We start from the raw sequence: 26,550 nt of genomic DNA on the forward strand, positions 1-26,550 counted from the left end.
TTGTTCTTCTGTATTTCATTATATAGAATTAGGTTTATTCAATATTTTCCCTTCAAGAACCAAAAACAGTTGAATTGACAACTGATTTAGTCAATTAGATATTCTTTGCTGCAACTTATTTCATTGTAAGGGAGACATATCATTCACACTGGTTTGAAAAAAAAATGAAACAATGTTGATTCCATGTAATAACACAAGAAACAGGATAGTGGGAATGTGACATCTTCAACCCACATGGGCGGAAATCCCAGAGGGGACAGGGGGACACAATATCAAATGTACCCTCCTATTTTTGGTCTTTCATTATGGAGAAAAATACATCACTTCACAATCGAAATAATACATGTATTTTTGACTAAATTACCTTACATTTTGGGTGAAAACCTTTTTTTAGGGGGGGGGGGCTTGTCAAATTTTGTTAGGGTTAAAATGACCTAACATTTAGGGTGATAACCTTTTGGTTTTTTTTTTGCTTGTCAAATTCTCTGGATCCTGGTCCCCCCTACCTTAGTGGACAGATTTCCGCCCACGTCAACCCACCTATTAAATATTCATGATGACATGTATATCACCATTTTCATGAAATATTGCTGAAATTTAGAATTAAATAACTGAACTATTTGTTATCAGATTTTCATAGAATTTATTTATTTTGATAAAATGTATTTGATATAAATATTTTCAGCCTGGAGTACCCCCAAAAGCTGCGTATCTGAATAAACATGCGTGCGCGTGTTTAGAGATAGACCTAGTATCTGGGCATTTTATATAAAAAAAAATTATCATAAAAATCAATAATGCAAGCGCGAAGCGCGAGCAGAAAATATTTGATATTCCGATCTGAAAAAGGGTGAATCTAAACACAATTTTAAGTACTGTGTCGGAAAATTCTGAAGGGGGCGTTCTACAAAACGTCGTTCATTTTCATTAAATTTCCGTCATTTATCATACCCACCACTAGCTTTCCAGGAGGTGCTGCCTAAGGAAAATGACATGCAGCACCCCCAAATTTGGGGGTGCTTCACCCCCAGCCCCCCTGCATGTCTGACTTGTAATTGTTTATACAAAACACGGGCGTTCGGGCGCGCAAACACTTAATTCGACATAAAACTGGGAAGTTTCAAGTCCAGCCACACCCATGTGTATCTCCTTGCTATCGAGTAGTGTGTAAACTATGGTTATAAATACGTATCGCGCGCAACCACATCTGTATCGGGTGCCGGAGCTTGATTGAGTCGCATCATAGGCATGATGGGAGCGATGTTATTGGAATATGAGAAAGACTGTAAATGATTTGCGTTTTTGGATGTAATAATTATGTACATTATAACATATTAAAAAATATACAGGGGGAACCTGATTTCGTGGGGGTGCTGCCTATGGAAAATAATACACGCAGCACCCCCAGGAAAATTTCTGGGGGTGCTTCAGCACCCCCAGCACCCCCGCTTCCCAGGTCCCTGACGTGTGACCGGGAAAAATCCAATAAAAGCTTTTGAGTATTTTTTCTAGTTTTGATGCATACACGTACGGATCGTTTACATGGTTTAGGGTGTCGAAAACGACAAAATTAGAAACTTTAAGCAACCTGAGGAAGGGGATATTCATTTAGAGTTTATTAATTCGCGTTCAGCGTATTCTTTTCCTTATGTATATCGATATGGATTTTTATGCGACCAAAACTTCGTAAAAAGAGGCATTTATTTTAATCGTCAGGGTTAAAATGTACACTGGAATGGGAAGTACGTGATAAAGATTTTTTTATATAAAAATTAAACAACAGCAGCAAAAAAAAAATACGTATAACGTTTAAAGTAGCTACTGTTTCGAAAACTGCAGCAATATATTTGATTTTTTTTTTTTTTTGGGGGGGGGCATTATTATTTATCCTGTGTGATGAAAGTTTTGCTCATTCTAAAGTAATTGCTGCTTATTTTTTTAACCTTACTGGACAATCGGCTTCCCGCACTGGGTAAAACACTGCTCCAAATCGGTTGGACACATAATTACCCTCGTGGTGGTAAAAATTTTACCCGATATTTTTTTACAATGTGGAAACATTTAAATAGTTTAAAGAAGAATAACATACCGGCGACGATGTAACAAGGTCATGTATTGTCAACCCGCCATTGCTGATGGCGGTCGTCCAGCGTTCGGTTGAGATAACAGACCAATCAGTAAACGATGACGAGATACTGTCGAGCTTTCCTTCGAGATAGGTCTTCGAGTCACTTCCAATGGCGTAAAGGGTTTCGTCAACGCTGTGGTACGCAAGGACATCGCCGATGAACAACGGTAGAGCTAAACGTGACAAAAAATAAGATATTAACACACATTTATATCACAGCTGCTTGTGTGTGACGGCATAATGCATTCGAGTCAGGTCCCGTGGCGTAATGGTCTCGTCGTCGCTGTGGTACTACCCCCATCTCACTAGGAAGGTGATCATAGCGACCATGGCGATCTGTGTAAATCCCGCAAATCGTAGCAGAATCTTCCTCGAATTCTATTTTTAGCCTGCGAGACGATTGCACTGCAACTTCTCTGCGACCGACCTGCGCTGAAGGCGATGATAATACGCTGAAAGTACGACGATGCCACTTTCTTGCGACGATTCGAGGCAAATGTGATGGGCTGCTTCTGCGATCAAAGCGATCGTACAACGTGGCTCATACGCTAATTACTACCTCGGTACAGTGGTGCTACGAATGGAGCGATTATGTTACGTTCATGATGGGCTCTTGAAACGATTTCAAGCAATCGGCATATTAATCGCGGCACATGACAAATTTTTCATTCGACTGCCAACCTCCGACCAACATGGATGTTCAGAATTTGTTTGGACTTTTACATCTTAGCATTCTACAACAAATCAGTTAAAAGTTGAATGCGAGGACAGGAGGAGGCCAAAATGATACAGGGTCCGATCCTGGCTGTCACCTAAGTCATAATATACAATATTTATTAAAATTGTATTCAAAAGATGTCGATGAGCCTAATGGTTAATATGAGGGATGCATCCAGAATTTCATAAAAGAGCATGCAAATCTTTGATATTCTGTTTATTTTTTTCCACAAAAGTTTGTCACTCAAAAATATTTGGCAAATTCCTTTCAAATTAGCTGACAAGAAGTAGTCTACTGATGTGAGAGCACTCATAAAAAAGGGAGGGGGAGGAGGGGGCACAATGCCAGAATCTCCCTAAAGATTGCCTTTCCCAAACAATACATTAGTGGTCGAATCATTAACGAATTTGATATTGTCTACTGTCACTGTGGTTAGAATTCAATCTAGTTTTAAAACATATAGTCAACTTATATATTTCTGCAGAGGTAACCCATTTCGTCATCAAGACATGATTGTGAGCGTCTTTTTTCTCTTTCCAGCTTGCTCAGCAGTAAGATTTTCATCCTCCTCCTGTACCCCTCCTCCTCTTCCTCTACCACCACCATAAACCTTGTTCTTCCTCTTCGACGGCGCGCCGGCCTAAGAGGGGTAGCTTGGGCAGCTTTTCCTTTTTTGGTCCTTTTTCTGGGATGTATGTTTGAAAACGTCGTATTGGCGATTTACAGCAGCGCGGACGGTCGTTATGCAATCGCTGCCCAGTCATCAGCGGCGCAGCAAAAGCGCAACGCTAATGCCTGTAGCGGGCTGAGAACGTGTGCCACATGCCACCCAAAGAAGAAAGCGTCGCGGTGGAAGCTGTGTGAAGCCTGTCGAGCGCAAGGCAGTCGCCTTGTAAACGGAAGCAGCGTATCAGAATTGTCTTGGGAACGGGCCTGAAAACAACGGGCGATCGGTGTCGCTTTTAATGCGCTTATACTAGCTTTATGCGTTGGGGCTCCCGTTACAGCTCCGAATATGTCGTTTGTAATACGCTCATGACTCGATTGTGATGCGCTTTAGCACCTCCGCGATCTCGCTACGTACGTTTTGAACATGTTCAAAATTTTGTGGCGACAAGGAAGATGGTGGCGATACTTGCCGCTTCAGAAAAGATCAAGGTACGACAGAGAAGATTGAAAAGATCAAGCTACGTTATACCACGCTTTGTCCATTTTTGACGATCGCAGTGGAATCGCCATCTAGTGAGATGGGGGTTACGCAACGGCATCGCCGATGTACAACGGTAGAGCTGTACGTGGCATAAATCGGAAAGTAAAGACATATTTATATCATGTGGGAGCTTCTCGAATGTACTGACCACAAAACGGAGGGTGTAAAATAAAAATACATAACTTGAATGCTTCGACGAATTTTCACGAAACCTACGCTAATACGCTAGTATTATCGACATGATGACTCCCAATACTCTTTACAAAATTGAAAAAAAAAAACACTTAACTATCTTATGTTCTGCAAAGTCAGGCATTAAACAAGGAAATTAAATCAAAATCTGTATAGCTATTGCTAATCATTTGTATAAAAGTTTATTTCAAAATATAATACATTCTTTTTGTGATTGTGCCTACATACACACACCCCCACACACACATTATGTGTGAGGGTGTGTGTGGTAAATCTATATTTTTGCAATAAATACTTGATTGTTTCATGAACCTCACCTTTCCATACGTTTGGCAACGGGAGAGAAGAACACACAACTTGGATTAGATAAGCTAAAAGATGAAAAAGAGAGAAATACAAAATATTAGCATACTGTTATGTTCAATATCTTGTTAAATAAACTAAACAACCACATTAATAATTTTTCCAATTCTGCCCCCCCCCGAATTTCCTGTTCACATTTTCCCCCTCTCATTCTTTCTTTCTTTTCATCATATTTTTTAAATCTTAAAGTAGTATAAGCATTGGAATAACCAACAAACCGTAGTAAAGTATATCTATCTAGTGGCTGCACTATACCAAATTTATCATATCATTATTCTGTATTTCTTTCTTTTTCATAGACCATATACTGAAAAACAGGCAGTGTAAATTAATGCTAAAACAAGTAAAGAAAACTAGCTATGACCTTTTAAGTTCTAACTACAATTAACCGATACACTACAGATCAATATGGTTTCACATTCATCTTCGATGTAAAGATGTTTGTAGACGGAAGTTAATGCCTACCTTTTATCAACGTTGTTACAGGCTATGAGAAGACCAGTACCATCTGATAATACGCTCCGATCGTAGTATTCTAATCAAATTTTAACCATTCATGAAAAAGAGTATTATTTAAACCACGAACCAAACTTAAACAAAATAAATCAATCAATATAATAGAGCCTATTTGTTATTATAGTTCTTAATTACTGACTCTTCATGACCATTATCATTTGAGTTTTTTTTTCAAATGAGGTGTTATCCAACACTTTTCAATACTATGATATTTCATTTCCGAAAGTCATAACTAAATCTGTCACCTCCCCCCCCCAAAAAAAAAGTAGATATGTTGCATAAAAAAGTTACAAAATTTGTCCATTTTCTTCGTTCGCACAACAGGGACTTTCATTGATTTATTCTAACACGGCAAGACCTATTCAGCAAAGCTGTTTTTTCTGTAAGTACAGTCTGTATGTTAAAGTAAATGTATAAATCATCGACGTTCATTGATATTGTAAGTCTATATTACTAATCGAGGTTAGCCCAAAGCAAATCACATAGTTCGTGATTTGCTTTGGGCTAACCTCGATTAGTATTTCGATAATTTGATAGCTCCAATTGCCAAATAATAGTATGTTACAATGATAACAAACTAATGCGTGTCATTGAGATTTGGGTAATAAATTAAATGAATTCAATTCAATATTGCGTTTTACCGGGGCGTAATGAACAAAAATTTTGAGGAGCAAAACATGGCTTTTACGCGCGCGAAAGCGAAGCGAGAAAGCAAAATGTTTTGCTTAAAATAGGAATGAAATTGTAACTTCATTCCAGTCGCCCCCTTTTGCACACCAGGGGGGTGTTTCACAAAGATTTAAGTATGACTTAGGTTGCACTTAAATGTCGACGCGTACATTATAAGCAACGCGCAATCTTATTGATCAATACGCAGAGTAGTGCGCGTCCTCTTGGCATGATCTGACCAATGCTGTCATGCCTTTTATACTGCGCGCAACAAGACATTTAAGTGCGACTCTAAGTCATACTTAAATCTTTGTGAAACACCCCCCAGTACCTTTTAAAATATTGAATACTTTTCTATACCTTCCATGGGGCATTGTGACGCATCATAAGCGCAGACGTGACTTCCCGGTGCATTGCAAATGAAACTTCCCGCCCTACAACATGAACAGTTGGCATCCGACGAATGGTAGTTAATACAAGGACACGTCCAGCTCTCCGTCAAAGCTTGGCCAGCTCTAGGAACGCCATGGAATTGATCCTTTCTTTCAACCGGCGGGTCTGCGTGAAAACAAATAAACTTAAGATACTCCTAGTCGTTATGAAGTCGGGGTAAACATTGTATAGCGCTTAATGTTGCATATTACTACCAATATGGAGTTTTCGATTGAACGAGACACGACCCATTCAAGAATACAGTAAATGTATCGAAAAATGTCCGTCATATGACAATGAACAGCTAAGAGGTCTGTGTCGAAAATTAGTGAATCAAAATTACATGGAATCTGGAAAAAGATATATTTGCAATGTTTTTTTTGTCAGTTCAGAAACGTAGTTTACGACGAAACTGCTGTTTCGGTTTACCAATTTTCGACAAAGACCTCCCAACTGTTCATTATCATTTGACGGGCATTGTAAATATATTTACTGTGTTCTTGATTCCGTCCTCGTTGCAGTCGCAAAAGCTCTATATCATCATTACCAAAAAGGATCAGCAATTCCACTACACCTAAACCAATGTTTTCAGTCTCTTCCATGCAATCAGAAAAAAAAACATCTATAATAATGGTAATCACCAATCGGGATTTCGCAAATGAAATATCTCAGATCCGTGCAAGAGGTTGATTCTATTCCTCCACTCTCAGTCCCATCTATCCAATGCCCTGCGACCACCAAGGTTTTACATTCAGTAGTAACATCTGGTTGCCCTGGTAACCAATTTAGGTGCTGTAATTTCGAAAAATAAGGAGGAAAAGTATGTGTAAATTTGTAAGGACTTTTTTAAAAGGAAATGATGAAAGACAAGTGAATGATACGTCAATGCATAATATTCTGATAAACCAGGTTAATGAATGGCCCGATGAAAAGGGTTAGTTCAAACAAACCATTCATTATCCACATGATGTTAATAATAATAACAATAATAAAGTCGTATTTATTGCAATGCAATACACAGAGAAAAACTCGAAAAAAGAAGAGGGATTTTTTTATCTTCATAATATGAAATCAATGCATTAACTCTCTATTCAATTACCGTGGAGTTGTTATGAATCCAAAATCTAAATGGGCTGAAATCCTTTGGCGATATGTCGATTAAGAACCGTTCTTCGAATATGGTATCAATGGCTGCAAGACTTCCACCCTCCTCCTCACATAACTGCGTGGCAACAGTGGCATCAACAAGGATCGATGCGTTGGCATGGTAACAGGAAGACTCGAAAAATTGCCAGGGATGTTTACAAAGAGCTGTAAAGATTAACAAGTTACGAAGATAAGTTTGTCTTTCAGATTAAATTCATTTACTTTTATATTTAAAAATATCGATTAAGGATTTCAGGAAAGAATAAACTTCCTATCATAATTATTATTATGCTGATGGTTTGGTAAAAATTGTTTGCTATCGGTGTTCTGAATTTCGCAGTGACAGTACAAATTTCAGTACGATTTTGAAAAAAAATATATATATCTTACGAAGAAACGTGTTTCTTTGGTGTAAGTAATACATTTTACTAAACCTATGTACCTATTCCATAATCCAATAATCTATAGTCTTGTCGAAATGATATTTATGATATTCACTATTTGACATTGACAGCTACACGAATTATCGTTTCACGTCTGATATGTGCAAAGTACTGCAGAATACAAAAAAATGTAATATCCTCTATAGGAAACTGGTTAATTAAAAATAATTCAGTAGTTAACAATTGATTAACTCAACATACCCGGTTTATCTGCGTATTGAAACTGTACATCTCCCACAGGTGTTTGACTAATAGCCGTTGACTCTGTGTCATTCAGGTAGATTGCCTGAGTAAGAATCACCATCCGGGATACCCCTGCTTTCATTTTGGCATGATTCACGGTTAGATTGACCAATAATCGAACACGTGAGAGGATGTCTACAGCTCCAATCTGCAAGAATTTATAATGTTTCTTTTTTTCATCATCATCGACATCATCAAGTTTATGTTCAAGTTTTCAAGTTTCAATTTATTTATTACCATTGACAAATAATGAACATAACAACAAAGATACCATAGTATTATATGAATTAACAAAAAATCAGAATAAACATCAAAAGAAATGCTTTAGTTATAAATAATGTCGTAGGAAAATTATCAGTAAATGAATACATCGTGCTTTTAAAATACATGGATGTATTGATAATCAAACAAAATACAGATTATAACTAGCATATTGAAATGAAGGACTTATTTGAAGGCAGAGCTTGTATTGGTAAGCCACTCTTGACATGATATATAATCTTAATCATATAAAGTGGGTTATATATGGTAAATGTGATCAAAGAAGAGCAAATTAAGATTTTGATAACAAAGAAGAAAAAGAACAATGACTCCACAATCATCATCGTCGCCATCATACTTGTATCACTATTATAACAACATTATCCTATTCACTATCATTGGCATTAGTATTGACATCATCATCATCATCACCACCATCATCATCAACCATTATCTTTCATTGATAACATAAAAGAAAAAAAAAAACAATGACGCCACAATCATCATCATCACCGTCATCATAACCATTATACTTCATTGGCATTATCAAGGCCAGTAGCGGAAACGTCTACATTAGCAACACATCAACATTATAATCGCATAATAAACAACTAGAAGTATTAATGATAATGGAGGGTACATGTAGAGCTACTAGAGGAAGAGGGGGGGGGATGGATGAGATATGAAGAGGGGAATATTGAGTGCGAGATAATGTGTGTTAGAAAGAGACACAGAGACGTTATTACGCAGATTTTACTATCTTCGGTAGATGTGTACTTAGTACAATCGGCCTTCTTGCCCACAAAAAGTCAACGTTTCGACTAATTTTTCCTTTGATTTTCATCTGATACGAATAATCAGGGACATATTCCCATTCTACGAGTCACCCCTGGTGAATAAGAAGTTTTGATAACGCGTGTGAAGACACACAAAAACGACTTCCCGCCAACCGCCATGCATCAGATGTCTAAATAACGAAATAACGCTAATTAAGTCTGTGAACGACCCGGGTAGTGTATTACTGCGGGTTAGAGCAGCTCTAAAACAATCCTCATTTTATTCAGCATACTCTGTTCATATCTTGGTTGCTTTGAACTTTGACCTTTAAGCACCTTTGTATTCATGAAAGGCGCAATTTGATAATTCAAAACAAGGGTGGAATACAAATTTAAGAGTGGTAGACAGACTAGTGACAAGGATGAAGCCAGAGGTGGATTCATGGCAAGGCGTTTATTGACATTCATCACCCTCCACCCAGGCGTTAGTGAATGCACGGGTACTACCCGGTATGAAGGAATTCCTTGAATGCTCGAGCGTCTGCTTAGGGTAACCATGTTAAGGCCGGGTAAAAGTACATCGTATCGAAATTAAGCGCTAGATTAACGTTGCATGTTATTATTTTGTATTTTTATTTAGGATTTTTTTTTAAAAGTTGGAGCAAAGAAAGTTTGTAAATTTCGAATCTTCTGACAAGGAATACATTAATGGATCTCGGTTGTAACTGGACTCAATCACCTCGCAAATATCTGAAAAAGAAAAAAAAAATGTTTTCACCTCAAAAGAGCAATTTTAATACGATTTTGATAAAAATATAAATATATTACGAAGAAACGTTATTCTTTGTTGTAAGAAATACATTTTTCTAAAAACTATATAAAAGAATTATGTACCTAGCTCACCTTGAATATGACGAAAGAGTCACTGATGATCGGAGGGTCTGTTAACAAACTGAGATCTGAGACACCTTGGTAGGTTGCATGTGGGGACAGCAGCAGGTGAAGTTCTACCTGCCTGCCCGAAGAGCGTGATGACGAGCTATGTTCGAGCTCAATTTGCAGCGTTGCTTCATACCTATGGAGGGTGCATCATCATGATTATACATTAATAGAAATTTAAAGAGAGAGGGGAGAGAGCGGAGAGAGGAGGGGAGAGGCAGAAAGACAACCATCCGAAGAGACAGAGAGATAGAATTAGGGGTACGAAGGTAGATGCCAGGTTCTTTATTTTATCATTTAAATTAGAGGGACCTACAATTCTATACACAAACACTTTTGGGTCACCAGAGACATGTTTTGAAGAATTTTTAGTGTGTTGTAGCTACATTATTTTGTTTTTGAAGCTTGAAAAGAACAAAAGGCCTCAAGTTAAAGTGAATCACAACGTGAGATTTCACAGAATACTAGTATCATGGGTGCTGTTCACAAAATGCTTGCGAATAACATAGGTCCAAATAGTAATTGCGTCTTGCAATCGAATGCTGTTCGGATATCAGCAACAGTAAATATTAATTGAAATTTATCTATCAGTTTTAAATCTGCAATCATGCTTCACGCACATACTATGGTCACATTACCAGTCGAGAATATATCTCTTGGCCTACCCATTGTACAGGTTGTGCGTGAGCATCCTTGGCTTCACTTCCATGACTGTCGAACGTAGGTCCCCAGCGTCGCTGATATTAAAAGTAACCACGGAGGTCCAGATATGAGACCGGACCGTTGTCATGGATACCCCAAGCTGAGCTGTTTCTCCATCGATGACATCGTTGTCGCCGAATCGTACCTTGGCTAGTAGCACGAGATCATCGGACCCTGTGCGATCGCCATCTATGCTCACACCGTCATCGTAGAACCCGAGACTGAGTCCCTTCGGGTATAGCTCCTGTTTCTTTTGGCGGCACTTCTGACCAGTCAGCATTGCTCCACAGACGATACGCGAGGAGGAATTAGTGATCGATGCGTCAACGACCCCGATGATATCGATACTTTCATTGGATGGCTCCATGTCGATATCTAAATCAAAGTCACTTTGTTGAGAAACCATGGCTGTGAGTTGAATTAGGATCTCTTCTCCGATGTCGACGGAATTAGGATTGTTTCCATCATAGATGTTCCCGGCAACATCGGTTAGATTTATTTTGAGCCCCATCACAAAAAAAGAGTCGCTGTACAAAATTTCTGACTGGTGCATCGAAGATGAGTTCTGGAATGAAGTTTGAAGATCACATGCTATCACCGCCGCCGGTGGGACTAAGTCTGTGATGAATACAAAATAATACATGATGACGGATACTGTCAGTTGTAATGACGTACAAGTACGAGCTGCGTCAAATTTTATAAACCTGTCCTACATCTACATGTTAGTCAAGGTTTCTGCCGAAGAGCATGTCTACCACCGTCCTTAATGACAGGAGCAGATAACTCTACATCTGTGATTGAACGAGGATTAGACCATGTTGTATGAGTCCAACCCGAAGTAAACTCTAAAGGATTATTGAAGTAACCATTGGATATATGATTATGTGCTCAACCTAAAAAATGGTCTAAGTCAATTAGGTTTAACAGTGACCATTTTGGTCAGTCGAACACATAACTGACCATCGGTCACCAACCGATATGTTATGTTCACCAATACTTTTAAGAGTGGAGACAAAATATGAAGTGTAGACCAAGGGAAAATTTACGTAAAATAACCGTGAAACATACAGATGGCATCTGCAATCAGGGGCGGATCCAGGATTTTGAAATAGGGGGGGGGCGCCAGCGGCGAGGGAGCGAAGCGACCGAGCGGGGGAGGGTGTGGGAGGGGGGATACCCCCTTCGACGGCAAGGACTTTTTCAAAAAATCATGTCCAAAAGTCGTATTTTGAGAGCACCTTTAGAAGAAAAATGCACACTTAAATCACTGTAACTTCATGAACAAAAGACACATACTGACTCATTTAGGAGCTGGTTTCCAGTCACACACCGTATATAAGCGGTCATTCAAAACATACATTTGGCAAAGGCTCTTCACTTGCTTGCATCGTGTGATTGAAACGTCAAATTTAAATGATACGAAACTGAGACTTGTAATCGATAAGTTCCGAATAATCCATTCTGTTTATTGTCATTTGTGTATTTACATTGTGTGTTTCAAACGAGAATTGTTTAGTCGTATGGCAACATGCATAAAATTTGGTTCTTTTTTCCCCAAAATGCACAGTAAATTGTTACAAACTACAGAAAAAAACGACATCATCTTCTGGTAATCAACCTTTTCCCTCGTATTATTTTCAAATAATCTTCAATAATCCAGTCATTCTGCACAACCTCAAAGTAATATAATGCTTCTTAAGGGGATTCTCATCATTTTTATTGTTTACGTTTTCGATTTTGCTGGCAATTTTTTTTAAAAGATATATTGTAATCAGCAAACCTATAGATTATCAAACATTAAAAATGGGGTAGGGGGGGGGGGGTTAATGTCACAATTTCTACTTTTTAACAATACACAATGTGTCCTCGGGACGTTTTTCCCCAGCGCGAAAGTATTTTTATTCTCCCCACCCCCCCACCCCCCCCCCCGTCAAATAAAATCTTCGCTCCTTACGCTGACATATAGCTGCCTATACACAGCAAACGCGGAGTGGGGTCGACAGGTGATTGAGAATATACAATTTTGCTCCTTGATAATTCGTTGGAATGATTGCTTCGGCGAAACTTAGTTGGGGCGCGCCCTGGATAATTTGCCTCTGAATATTTGTATTTAATGTAAACTAAATTTTACACTTTCTGAGAAAGTGTAAAAGTTAGTTTACATTCAATACAAATATGTCTGACCTATACATTTCAGTGAAAACGTACATGACCAAGGCAGAATGATAATGCTGCGCCCGTGGCGCCCGATATAGGGCTTCATCTTTGAGTGAAGAATAATCTCGGGGATAGACATTATCATTCGCATCGTTGACACTTTCTCTCGCGATCTGTTACTTACAATTTACATGTATTTGCCATAAAGACGGACAAACGCATGTTACAAAAAACACAAAATTTCGGGAAAAAATGATATCCAATCCAACATCTTCACACTGGTCACTGCACTGCAACTCCCGATTACAAGTGGTGCAACTTTCCAACCAATCGACTTGCGCGCCCTGGAATTCCGGAATTTACATATTGCAATACAGTATGACAGAGGTGCATTTGTGCGAACACAAAGGCCATGAGCGTAAGTTAAAATATAGTTTTGACTAGATCTAGCCCTTGAAATTGACTACATTGTACCAATCCAGTAAATATAACCATCAAAAAAAAAAATCCGGCGAAAATAGGGGGGCGCGCGCCCGGGGCGCCCCCCTCTGGATTAGCCACTGGCAATTATGGACAGCAGCATGCGACAGAACAGCGTACTTACTACTCTGCAAGCACAGTCTCATATTTGACATTTTAACCAATGACATATCTATAGAGTAAAGACTAGAAGCCAAAGGTCGAGCCAGTCACAGTACATTGTTAATCTAGTCTCACTACTTTAGACTTGCATTATGCACTATGCGAAGTGAAAACCAAAGGCCCGTGCCTTTTCCTACTTACCGGGGATATACCACTGCGTCGTCCATGAAAAGCTCAAAACGTCGCCAAGCGATAGTGACGTCGACGCAAAGGTTGCACTGATGTTATCATCATCGACCTGATTGATGGTGAGCTGTAGCCAATGCAGGAAAGAGATACAAAAAGTACGTTAAAACAGAGATAGACTGAAATAATTGATAGATAGATAGGTAAATATAAACAAAGTTTATTCTGATAAAAATCTTTACCACTTGTGTGAAACTGTTAATACCGACTTGAGTAATGTCTGTAAATGGTTCAGTGCAAACAAACTCACAATCAATTACAACAAAATGCAATTACATTATTTTCCGTAACTCTACAAGGCATATAGATTTTAATCATGTTGAAGTTAGGCTTAATAACCAAATTATTCCTAGAGTTGAAAATACAAAATTTCTTGGTATTATCATTGACAGTAATTTAACATGGTCACATCACATAAATGAAATTGAAAAAAAGGTAGCGAAAAATATCGGAATTATATATCGCCTAAGCTTTTATCTTCCAAAACCGGTCCTACGTACATTATATTGCTCTCTAATCTTGCCATATTTTTATTATTGTAATTTGGTCTGGGCTAACACATACCAAACCCATCTTAAAAAATTATGTTCCCTTCAAAATAAAATTGTGCGTATAATTTCTGTGAACGACATCATACCACCAACAGACACGAAATCTTTATTTCATTCCAGAAACTGCTGAAATTTAACGACATCAATAAACTTCAGCAATGTAATTTTATGTACAGGTGTTTAAATTCTCAAATTTCAGAAAATTTTCGTGATTTCTTTACGCATGTATCAAATATACATCATTTTGATACCCGAACAAATATTCCTAAACACAAAAAGATTATCTTTCAACACAACATCCGTTATTCTGGCCCGAAAATATGGAATGATCTTCCAGACTACATAAAAAAATCCTTGTCAGCAACTAGCTTAAAATTTAAGATTAAAAAATCAATTTTATCATCCTATGCTTGAATATCCTAATACCTTACATTCCTTTTGATCTTAAGTTAACATGAATAATGTGCAAATGTTGCGGCATTATTATTTTGTATCTCTCCCTCTCTCCATCATACATTGTTGTACGCTCTATTTGCTCGGTACTCGGTAACTCATGCCAGCCCGCTTTCCTGCTCACTTCTCCCTCTCTCGTTTTCTTCCCGTTTTCTTTTCTACTTCTCTTCTTTCCTAGCCCTTCTTATCTTTGTATTGTATTTTGTGTATTGTATATATTTGTCCACAGGCGTAACCCGCCACAAGCATATGCTTCTAGGGACATACGCCTTCCTCTTACACATAAGTTGTTTATATTTATATTCTTTATAGAAATGACTTGAAGTGAATTCTTGTGAACAATAATGAAGTAACTTTGTAAAATGGAGGAAAATAAATGTTTATTTTATTTGAATTGAATTGAATATAAACGGACAGATAGATATATAGATAGATATAAACAGACAGATAGATAGATATAAACAGACAGACAGATAGATAGATAGATAGATAGATAGATATAAACAGACAGAAAGAAAGATATATAGATAGATAGATAAATAAATAAATAGATAGATAGGTAACAGACAGATAGATAGATAGATATAAACAGACAGATAGATATAAACAGACAGATAGATAGATAGCTATAAACAGACAGATAAATAGATAGCTATAAACAGACAGATATATCGTCGCCTGAAGAAGCATAGTGACATTAACTGATTTTACGCGCGCAAAAACGATTTCGGGAAAATCGCATTTTAAGTTTGTGGACAATGTTTGAAGATGTATTTCGCAATGTTATCGTTAATTGTTTCCTTTTATTTTTCACACAAGAAAACTTAAAGATGTCTTAATACTCATATCAAGGAATTATGAGAAAATATAAGAAATTCCAGATAATACAGTCGATTGAAAATTTAGCGCCCTTATGCTTCTTGAATCTTTGTGGATCGGTGGGCGCGCATGGGGGCGTTAACTACTTAGCGCCCCGAATCTTTGTGGATCGGTGGGCGCGCGTGGGGTAAAGTTACTTAGCGCCCTTATGATTTTCATTGATTATTCAATTTATGAGAAATCAAAGGGCGGAAACCCGTACAGCGCATGCGCATTTTGAATCCAGTAGTCTTAACCACATGGTTATGATTGTTCCGCGTTCTCCCTTTATATTTTTTTTTAAGAACCTTATCACAGGTCCTTTGTATTTTTCTGTTTTTTTTTCTAATCTTCATCTCCCTCTTTTTATCTTCCTTTCTTTCTGGATTTCATGTTTTTATTCTTCAGTTTATTTCTAACATGTGTGTCTCCTTTTTTTCCTCATTAGTGGTAAACTTGTCCATTTTGTGGCTTTGTCATATTCCCATTTATTTTTTCCCTATCAAATTTTTTTGCTTTCTTTTTCATTCTCTGATTTATAACCATGTTTTCTATTTGTATTCTTGTTAATACTCTGTTAGATTTTCTTCATCCTTTTCGCCCTGTTTCATACAATATTTTCTTTTTAATTAATTCTTAGTTTCTTTCTCTTCTCACATTCCTTTTGATGTAACGTTCTTTTCTTTTCTTGATTTCAATACTGTTTCTTACGTTACCCCTCTTTCTGAAAAATTTCTTCAAAATAATCTGAAATACAAATTATTCTCATTGTAATTGATAACATCTTTTAATATAATGCACATATTTCGTAACGTTTTTTTTTTGTGTTCTTTCATAAAATACATTCAATAAATGAAATTAAGCTGAAATAAAAAAATATAATTGCAGCTATTTTAAAGACATATTTTCAAAAGCATTACCTTTTTTGTCGAGCACTATCTCTATTCTCAATAAAGCAAACTGTTAGTGCAGGCTATCCAAAAATAAGACTACCTGTAAACTCTAGCGTCGATATACTTGCACAGAGTATACAGATTCCAAAGGGCACCAATCAACTATTGTATATAAAATGTCTTGTTTTTCTGAAATACATATTGTCCAAAATGTTCTTGCAATTTTATTCAAAATTTTATTTTTATTCCTTTTATGCTTTCTTGTTCTCTAACATATCAATTTTACAATGATATTCGATGTTTAATATCAAGTTTGTGTTTAAAATATATGTTTTATTCTTGCGAACGTTGCCTTACAAGTCGCGGTCAGGAGTGAAAGCCTGGAGGCTATAGTATTTTAATTAAATTTTTATTTGTCAGATAACTTGGACTTTATTATGAAAATAAACCATAAATGAATAGAAGTATTTTTTTTGTTATAAAAGATGATGAAACACATTTTTTAAATTTGTAAATTGTGACGGCTGTTGCATGGACACACCACAGAAAGGTTGGGTGCAGAGAGCTTGTGAGTAGCCTAAATTGGGCCTTAAACTTTAGGCCTAACTTTATTTGACAATGGATTAATATAACTTAATAAGTTTAAACAACGATATCTCTAAATGACTAAACAAAGCCTACTAGAAGGAATATGGACCTAGTTAGATCAATCTAGATCCTACTAACATCTAGACATATTCTTGCACACCCAACATCTTAGGATTGGCTAGATCTCTTCAAATTATTGTCGAATGCATTAACTACCACAAATTCTTACTGGTATTTCTTGATCAGTTATGATCATAGAAAAATCAACAATACGTACCAATGTATAGTGTGTGTGTTTTTTATGTGTGTGTGCATTGAAATTTCGGGCTCGCAGAAACTATTAAGGGAATTCCACAAATAAAATAAAATTTGTCTCATTTTCACAAAATTTTGTACAGTTTCTTTAGCACCTGAATATTTCATAATTATTATGCAAAAATTTATATGGGTTGATGATCTTGGCTTTTTGCTATTGAACTTTATTTCTACCCAATTCAAACTTCTCAATATTTTTTTTTGCGCATTCAAATGAATTTGGCATTTGTATCAATGTGAGGAAATATTCCAAACCACTTCACCATTTATTTGAATACGAGGTCATATTCGTCATACTATACAGCATTTAAGATCAGAGAAAATTATTCAGAAGTTTTATTTAAAAACATTCGTCTGTGGATTATTTTCAGCTAATTAGCTAGATCGGATCTGCAGTTATTGCAAAAATGTGAAAAATCAGCTGATACCTACAGCTGGTCACTAGTAAACGCATGTTCATCCATTATGACGTCAGTGTGCATAGCGTGGCATTGATTGTGACGTTAGCGCGGGTAGCGTAAAATATGCGCAGATCATGATGCGCACAAACGTAACGTCAGTATGCCTCTCAGGAATTTTACGAAAGAGAATTAACGTCAATATGTTTCTGATAGATATCTTGATTAATATTTGAATTTTTGATTTCTCGATTAGACCAAACGAAAGAGAAAGAAAAACTCTAAAAGATGATATGTAAAACAAAAAATCGACCCTGGGACGAAATTTTTGAGTTAACGTCACTATGCTTCTCAAGCGACGATATATAGATAGATAGATAGATAGATAGACAGAGAGATAGATAGATAGATAGATAGATAGCTATAAACAGACAGACAGATAGATAGCTATAAACAGATAAATATTCACTTGACTGATTATCTGAGAACAAATATTTCTAAGGGACAATTCGTTTGGGATGGTACTTCTAGATCTTAAAAAAGCATTTGATACAGTTAATCACGGCATCTTATTGAAAAAATTACAAATAATGGGTTTTAACCAGGCTACTGTAGCATGGTTCAAATCCTACTTGTCGAATCGACATCAAATAGTGGCTATTCGCGATATTCGTTCCAAAAAGTATGCCTATAACGTGTGGAGTTCCACAGGGAAGTATTTTAGGCCCAATCCTATTTTCAACTTATATCAATGACATGTCTATTTGTATAAAAGCTGGCTGTAAATTATTATTGTATGCAGATGATAGCGTACTACTTTGTTCAAATTCCAACCCAAAATTTGTTGAGGAAAACTTAGCGAACAGCTGTCTACATGTGTCGATTGGATGACTGATAATAGATTATCGTTACACTTAGCACTTAGGCAAAACCGAAAGCATTCTGTTTTGTTCTAAAAGTAATCATAAAACTATTTTGAATTTGAAGTATCATACAATAATAAAATAATTCAGAGGAAAGAATCTGTAAAGTATTTAGGCATTAAGTTGACTAGCTCCCTTTCATTTTCATCTTTAGTAGATCAATCAATCGTAAAAAAGGCGAATGCCCGTTTGAAATTTTTGTACAGGTATCAAAGTTGTATGGATCAAAAAGCAAGGCGTATTCTCTGTTTTGCACTTATTCAGAGTTTATTTGACTATGCTAACCCTGCTTGGTTTAGTGGCGTAAGCGAACTCGAAAAAAGAAGTTGAAAATTATACAGAATAAAATGGTTAGATTCATTAACTGTTCTGGTTCCAGAACCCATGTTGGCTATACCGAACTCTCTGGAGCAGGTTTTCTTGAAGTCCACAAAAGATCAAAGCAGCTTATTTTGCACCACGTGCATAAAATCTATCACAATAGATCGAATCATTACATTGGATCAAACTTTAATCTCGTTACCGAAATACATAACTATAATACAAGAAACAGCCATTTCAACTTTTGCTTACCAGAAAGGATAGGGAGTATTGGTAACTCCTTTTATTACAATGCTATAAAACATTGGAATTCCCTTCCCAATTATATAAAGGAAATAGGAAACTTTTTGCATTTTAAGAGGAAATTGAAAGAATATCTTTCACTTGAAAGTCAAAAAGAAGATGCAAATGATATATATGTTATACGGTTGATTTCTCTTCTCTACCAGGTATTATTATGTACATAGTGTGGTTGAAGCTTCGATATGTCCTTTCTTCTATTCTTTCTATTTCTTTTATCTCTTCCTATTCTCCTCTTCGTGTTGTTATTGTCGTCACCGTTTTTGCTGTTGTTCTTCTCCTTATTTATTTTCCTTCGTTATCAGTTTCTTCCGTCTCCTTCTACTCCTCGTCCCCACTATTCTTCTGTTGCTCCTCTTCCTTCTCCTTCTCCTTCTTTTCTTCTTCGTTATATTCTTGTATATATCTTATTTATTGTCTATATATCTTATTTATTGGTAATACTAAATTCTGATTTTTTTCTTCATTTTTAATATGTAAATAGTATAATTGTACCATTTTATTATATTAATTCAGGACCCCACTGGAAATAAGCTTTCGAGCTTTCGTGGGTCATCCTGTGCAAGCCTGTTGTTTAAATGCTACTGTATAATATGTTATGGTGACTTGCCAAATAAAATCAATCAATCAATCAATCATACATAGATAGATAGATATAAACAGACAGATAGATAGCTATAAACAGATATATAGATAGATAGACAGACAGATAGATAGATAGCTATAAACAGACAGATAGATATAAAGAGATAGAAAGATATAAACAGACAGATAGATAGATAGACAGATAGATAGATATAAACAGACAGATAGATAGAAAGTTATAAACAGACAGATATATATAGATAGATAGATAGATAGACAGATAGATAGATAGACAAACAGAAAGACAGACAGATAGATAGATAGCTATAAACAGACAGATAGATATATATAGATAGTTAGACAGACACATAGATAGATAGATAGCTATAAACAGACAGATAGATAGATATAAACAGACAGATAGATAGATAGATATAAACAGTCAGACAGATAGATATAAACAGACAGATAGATAGCTATAAACAGATAGATAGATATATAGATAGATAGATGAATAAATAAATAAATAGATACGTAACAGACAGATAGATAGATAGATATAAACACAGATAGATAGATCGATAGATATAAACAGATAGATAGATAGCTATAAACAGATAGATAGATATAAACAGACAGATAGATAGATAGATATAAACAGATAGATAAAAACAGACAGATAGATAGAAAGTTATAAACAGACAGATAGCTAGCTAGCTATAAACAGATAGATATATAGATAGATAGATAAACAGAAAGACAGACAGATAGATAGATAGCTATAAACAGACAGATAGATATATATAGATAGTTAGACAGACAGATAGATAGCTATAAACAGATAGATAGATATATAGATAGATAGATGAATAAATAAATAAATAGATACGTAACAGACAGATAGATAGATAGATAGATAGATATAAACACAGATAGATAGATAGATCGATAGATATAAACAGATAGATAGATAGCTATAAACAGATAGATAGATAGATATAAACAGACAGATAGATAGATAGATATAAACAGATAGATAAAAACAGACAGATAGATAGAAAGTTATAAACAGACAGATAGCTAGCTAGCTATAAACAGATAGATATATAGATAGATAGATAAACAGAAAGACAGACAGATAGATAGATAGCTATAAACAGACAGATAGATATATATAGATAGTTAGACAGACAGATAGATAGATAGCTATAAACAGACAGATAGATAGATATAAACAGACAGATAGATAGATAGATAGATATAAACAGTCAGACAGATAGATTTAAACAGACAGATAGATAGCTATAAACAGATAGATAGATATATAGATAGATAGATGAATAAATAAATAAATAGATACGTAACAGACAGATAGATAGATAGATAGATATAAACACAGATAGATAGATAGATAGATCGATAGATATAAACAGATAGATAGATAGCTATAAACAGATAGACAGATAGATAGATAGATAGATAGATAGATAGATAGATAGATAGACAGACAGACAGATAGATAGATAGCTATAAACAGATAGATAGATAGATAGATAGACAGACAGACAGACAGACAGACAGATGATAGATAGATAGATATAAACAGACAGATAGATAGACAGACAGACAGATAGATAGATAGATAGATAGATAGACAGACAGACAGACAAATAGATAGATAAATAGATAGATAGATATACACAGACAGATGTATAGATAGCTATAAACAGATAGATAGATATATAGATAGATATAGATAAATAAATAAATAAATAGATAGGTAACACACAGATAGATAGATAGATATAAACAGACAGATATATAGATAGCTATAAACAGACAGATATATATATAGATAGATAGCTATAAACAGACAGATATAGATATATAGATAGATAAATAAATAAATAGATAGGTAACAGACAGATAGATAGATAGATGGATAGATATAAGCAGACAGATAAATAGTCGGGAGATGTACCTTGGCTTGCCCCAACGGCAATACAACCCTTCATCCTAATTAACCGTATACACAAACATTGTGGTCACTGTCATTTTTTTTAAATGTAGCTGCCAATAGCTTCATCGAAACACATAATATACACAATTAATCACCCTATATTTTTTAACTGTATTCAATGATAATGTAGGGAAATGTCCTCAAGAAAAAATGGAACGAATAGGATTGGATATTCACTTTTATTCAACTCTAGCACTCATTCTTTCAGACAGGCAGATATTGTGATAAAAATGTAACAAAATATAATTATTCCTTTATTCACTTACCTCCGCTGTCGATGAGAAATTTGCTAGAACATCCATTGTCGAATTCACCTATCGAAATGTAAATAGAAAATCAAACAAATATATTGCATGAACATATGATATGTATTATTAATATTTCGTCATTTCCCATTCTCAATAATCGAGAATGTCTTTAACATTGTTTAACTACGATGTCGTGTACTTTAATTGATCTAAAATCCAATGATTATACCTCGTACTGTGACATTGTACAGGGCGGCATATCATGATTTTCTTTTATGGGGTGGTACAAAAACAAAAGTCACTCTAAATTGAAAAAAATGCGTACATCATAGAGTTAACTCTATGGTACAGATATACGACCCAGACCTTTTTTGTCTGACTTTTTTCGTCACCCCATCCCCACCCCCGACTTTCCAACAGGGAAAGAAAGAAGGTGATTGCAGCCAAAATACATGCAGTTGAGCTTCCCAATCTGATTTCCAGGGGTGCTGTCCATGGTGTATATACGCAGCACCAGCGCAGCACCCCCCCCCCCTCTAGCACCCCTGCTTCACAGTGCCTTCTAATCCACTGGTTTCGGAGCGATGGTGTTTCATTCTTTGAGAGGGTACGAGTGTTCAAAGTTGTTACAGATTCACTTCGTCTACTAACTGTCTAATCATGCCAACTGCTATGTAGCCCATTTACCATTTTGTCTCACTTCCAGTTAGGCTATGCCCACTTCGTCTAACATCCACTTGGTCTAACGCCACATGGTATAACATAAGAATGAATTGTTCATGAATTAAGTTTTCATTTGACAAAGTTTAAATTAATCCATAGACGAGGTAGAACATAAACTATTTGAGAAGTATATCAGTTAAGTGAAAATAAATACCTTTGTATTTGAGCAAACCAGATTAAGGTTGATATTGGATAGTTCATCTGAGGCGGTTAGAGAAGCAAACACTCCTACCAGGATGTCATCTCCTCCTACAATGGTCGTATCCGTCCGGGGGTTCAGATGTACAGACCCATTTAAAGCGCTAGCTGAAACTGGAAAGATTGGAAACCAGTTCGATTGACCCGTCAGCCCCAGCGATTATAGTTCAGATGGAAAATCTAATTGTTGGACAAAATTTAAACCTATAACTTAACCCTACCACATGGGGCACGGGGCGATGCCCCCCCCCCCCCACACACACATGGTTTCCAAGTAGTTAATAAAGAAGAAAAACAGGAAACACGGGGAAAAGATTTTAGAAATGGAAAACAAGAATATTTGTAAAAGGAGAGATTTGGGTTGTATAGATATATAATAATTATTTAAAAAAATAAGGTCATAGTCGTGCCCCCGGCCCGTTGGCGCCTCCCCTGCAATGCAGGCCTACATTGATAATCAATGAAGCTTACACCATAAAGAATAGAAAACATACATAAAGTATAAACAGTTACCTATTATGTTATAATAGCCATAAGACTTGTATAATCTACCAAATATGAAACAAGTAGCTGAAACAATCGAAGAAGAAATCTTTTGTTCTAATGAAAACGATATAGCAGCTTGTGATTCCATGATAATACATCTGGCCGGGAATATGTCCGAAGCCAGGTCTATTTTGAGTTGTAAGATAGAGAAAACAACGTAATTATTAAGCAGTTACCGTCTTTAAGAGATGTAAATCCTGTAACCAAAATGAGAAACAACGGAACACTCGCCGACCTGCCCATCTTGACTCTACCCTGCATGTATACGTTTATTTTTTTTAATCACATCTACCGTATATGAATAAATTTTCATATAGAAACCGTGAAAGGAAGTCAATAATATAAGTAGGGCACTTTTATATCTAACGCTGTATGGAATGATCTTCGAGTTTTTAACCTTTGTAATTAAGGGGCACCCCGTTATTGATTTATTTATGAACTGCGCACTCACAACATGCACAAGAGGAAATGGGAATCTTTATTGCAGGATTCATTTTGTAGGTCACACTGTCACATAAAACATCTGAGGAGGATGGAGTCAATGATGCAAGTGTTGGCATGCTAATAGTGCTGATGATTATATATTGATGATGAAGATGATAGTAGTGATGTTGTTGTTGATGATGATGATGATGACGACGATGGTGACATTGGTTATATGATATAAGGTGATAATAGTGATGACAAGTTATAGTATTGAGGACGAAGGTACGGTGATGATAATATAGGCCTATCTATTTTTATGTATTCGTTCGTGGTGGCGAGCTGATGCTATATATTGCTTATGATGATGGTGGTGGTGATGATAATGATAAGATGATGATGATGTTGAGATCGATGATGATGGTGATGGTCAAAGATGGCGGAACGCGGAACGGGGGAGGGCGGGGGTAGGGAGCTTCAGCTCCCCCCCATCCGTTATTGATGAGATGATGGTGATGGTGATGATGTTGCTGCTGCTACTGATGAGAGCGGACTCCTTTCCCCTCTTCCACAACCCCCACGTACCCGGCATGGCTCCGACCCATCGGTCAGGCATGGCAGCATTCGGCGCCCGCCCGCCCGCGCCCGCGACGTGCCACGGCGCCACACATATATCGACGGTGTGTACGCGATCGCAGTATCAATTGCAAAATACGTGCACGCACAGAGACCGAGCTGTGATGAGTCAAGACGACAGCTGTGATACTAAATAAACAATTGTGTAAAGGTTTTTGGTTGAATAACACTCTTTGTTTGGAGATAAGGATAAGGTATGGATGAAGAGGCCAGTGGCAAACCCGTCCTTCTGGAAACATCTGGTATGTGGTGAACTTTAACTATTTTCATGCTATCAATTTAATTGTAAAAAAATTAACTAAGCCCCACATATTGTCTTTCATGTGATGTTATATATGCGTCCTATACTAGTATAGTAGGCATATGGCTATAGTGAAAGAGCAACTCGTTTCTTAGTTTATAGGCCTACTTATCCTGCAGAGATTTACCTACTCAATTATCAAATAGCTATGGAAAGCATACAAGCTCCAACAAGATGAAAAGTAAATTTTTTCTATATAAACAAAATTATATTTCATGCTTAAAATACTAGCGGTACTTTAATTTTATTTCTTAAACGTCATAATTAATAAGATAATTAATATTGATACACGTCAATGGATAACAATAAATCAGTGATAGCAAGAAGGAATAAAATGTTCCAAATAGAAAATGCAGTATAAGTTAGAGCATGTGGTGTGTGTGTGTGTATTTGAGTTTTGTCAGACGTGTATCAATCAAATATGATTATTTACGTCTGGGACCGACCTTTAACGTCACCATCCGAAAGACGTGACCAGGGCTCGAACCTCTGCATCAATTTGTAACTTCCCCATATAGCTTGGATTACAGGCGCACGCCACAACGCCCAGTTGGAAATGGAAATGAAAAAGATATGTGATGAAACTGGTTGTTTGATGACAGTTAATTTTTTGAGTATGATAAGAATATTTAAATGTTAATTACAGATATAACATTTAATTTCATTTCATTTAGACCTATTCATTCAAATTCTCATGAAAAACGTACAATTTCAATTGAAAAAAGAATACTTGAATGGTAGAAAAAATTATGCAAAATGTAAAAACATCCGCAAAAAATGAGAATATAGGGGAGCCAGCATAGGCCAAAGGCCTTTCAAAGGCTGGGCTTCCGAAACCAAGAGAGAGAGAGAGTGAGGGTACTGCACGCATTTAAAGATGTTGGTGGGATATAAGTTAATTTTCTCATATTTTCCAGATGTAGGCGTAAATATGGTATTTTATAAGAGATGATTTGCTGATCAATCAATAATTTTGATCAACGAATATATTATTTCTATACATGTGTATTCATTCATTTCTTTATTTACTTATTTGTATCAATAAAGTTTTCTATAATATATATATATATATATATATATATATATATATATATATAAATTGTACAACACCATATGCATAATCTCACAAAAGACAAAAGAAGAGGATAAAGAAAAAAAATAGAGACAATAAGAGAAGAGAAGAAAAAATGACAGAAAAAAGAAAGGAAAAGAAATTAAAAGAAAAGAGCAAAAGAGAAGAATGAAAAGGAAAGAAAGTAAACGAAAACCAACCAAAAATATAAAGAAAATTTAGAAAAAAAGGAATAAATAAAAAAAAGGAAAGAAGAACAAGAAAATTTTATATAACAGGAAAAATAGCCTAGCACTATTTGCCCACTAATTCCCTTTTATGATAAGAACTTCTTGAAATCACATCAAGTATTGTTTTACCATGACACATACATAAATGCTTTTATTCTAGATGTAAATAAAATCCCATAATGGGCCAAGCGATGAAAAAAAAATCTTCCTCAGCATCTTCCAAATCTATTTTCCCACACTCCCCA

The 26,550-nt window shown here is 36.0% G+C and overlaps 1 protein-coding gene and 1 pseudogene across 1 annotated transcript in view; one reads left to right on the top strand and one right to left on the bottom strand.

Annotated features, from left to right (window-relative positions):
* Nucleotides 1-1,886: 1,886 nt before the first annotated feature.
* Nucleotides 1,887-24,203, bottom strand: LOC121412070 (annotated as a pseudogene).
* A 555-nt stretch (nucleotides 24,204-24,758) lies between these two features.
* Nucleotides 24,759-26,550, top strand: part of LOC121411392 (traB domain-containing protein-like) — a 31,419-nt gene continuing 29,627 nt past the window's right edge. The window contains exon 1 of the mRNA XM_041604095.1: nucleotides 24,759-24,944. Coding sequence (XP_041460029.1) covers nucleotides 24,899-24,944 — 46 coding nt within the window. The 5' untranslated portion in view covers nucleotides 24,759-24,898. The remainder of the gene's footprint in view (nucleotides 24,945-26,550) is intronic.

The sequence above is a fragment of the Lytechinus variegatus genome, chromosome 3 (genome assembly GCF_018143015.1).
Source record: "Lytechinus variegatus isolate NC3 chromosome 3, Lvar_3.0, whole genome shotgun sequence".
NCBI lineage: Eukaryota > Metazoa > Echinodermata > Echinoidea > Temnopleuroida > Toxopneustidae > Lytechinus > Lytechinus variegatus.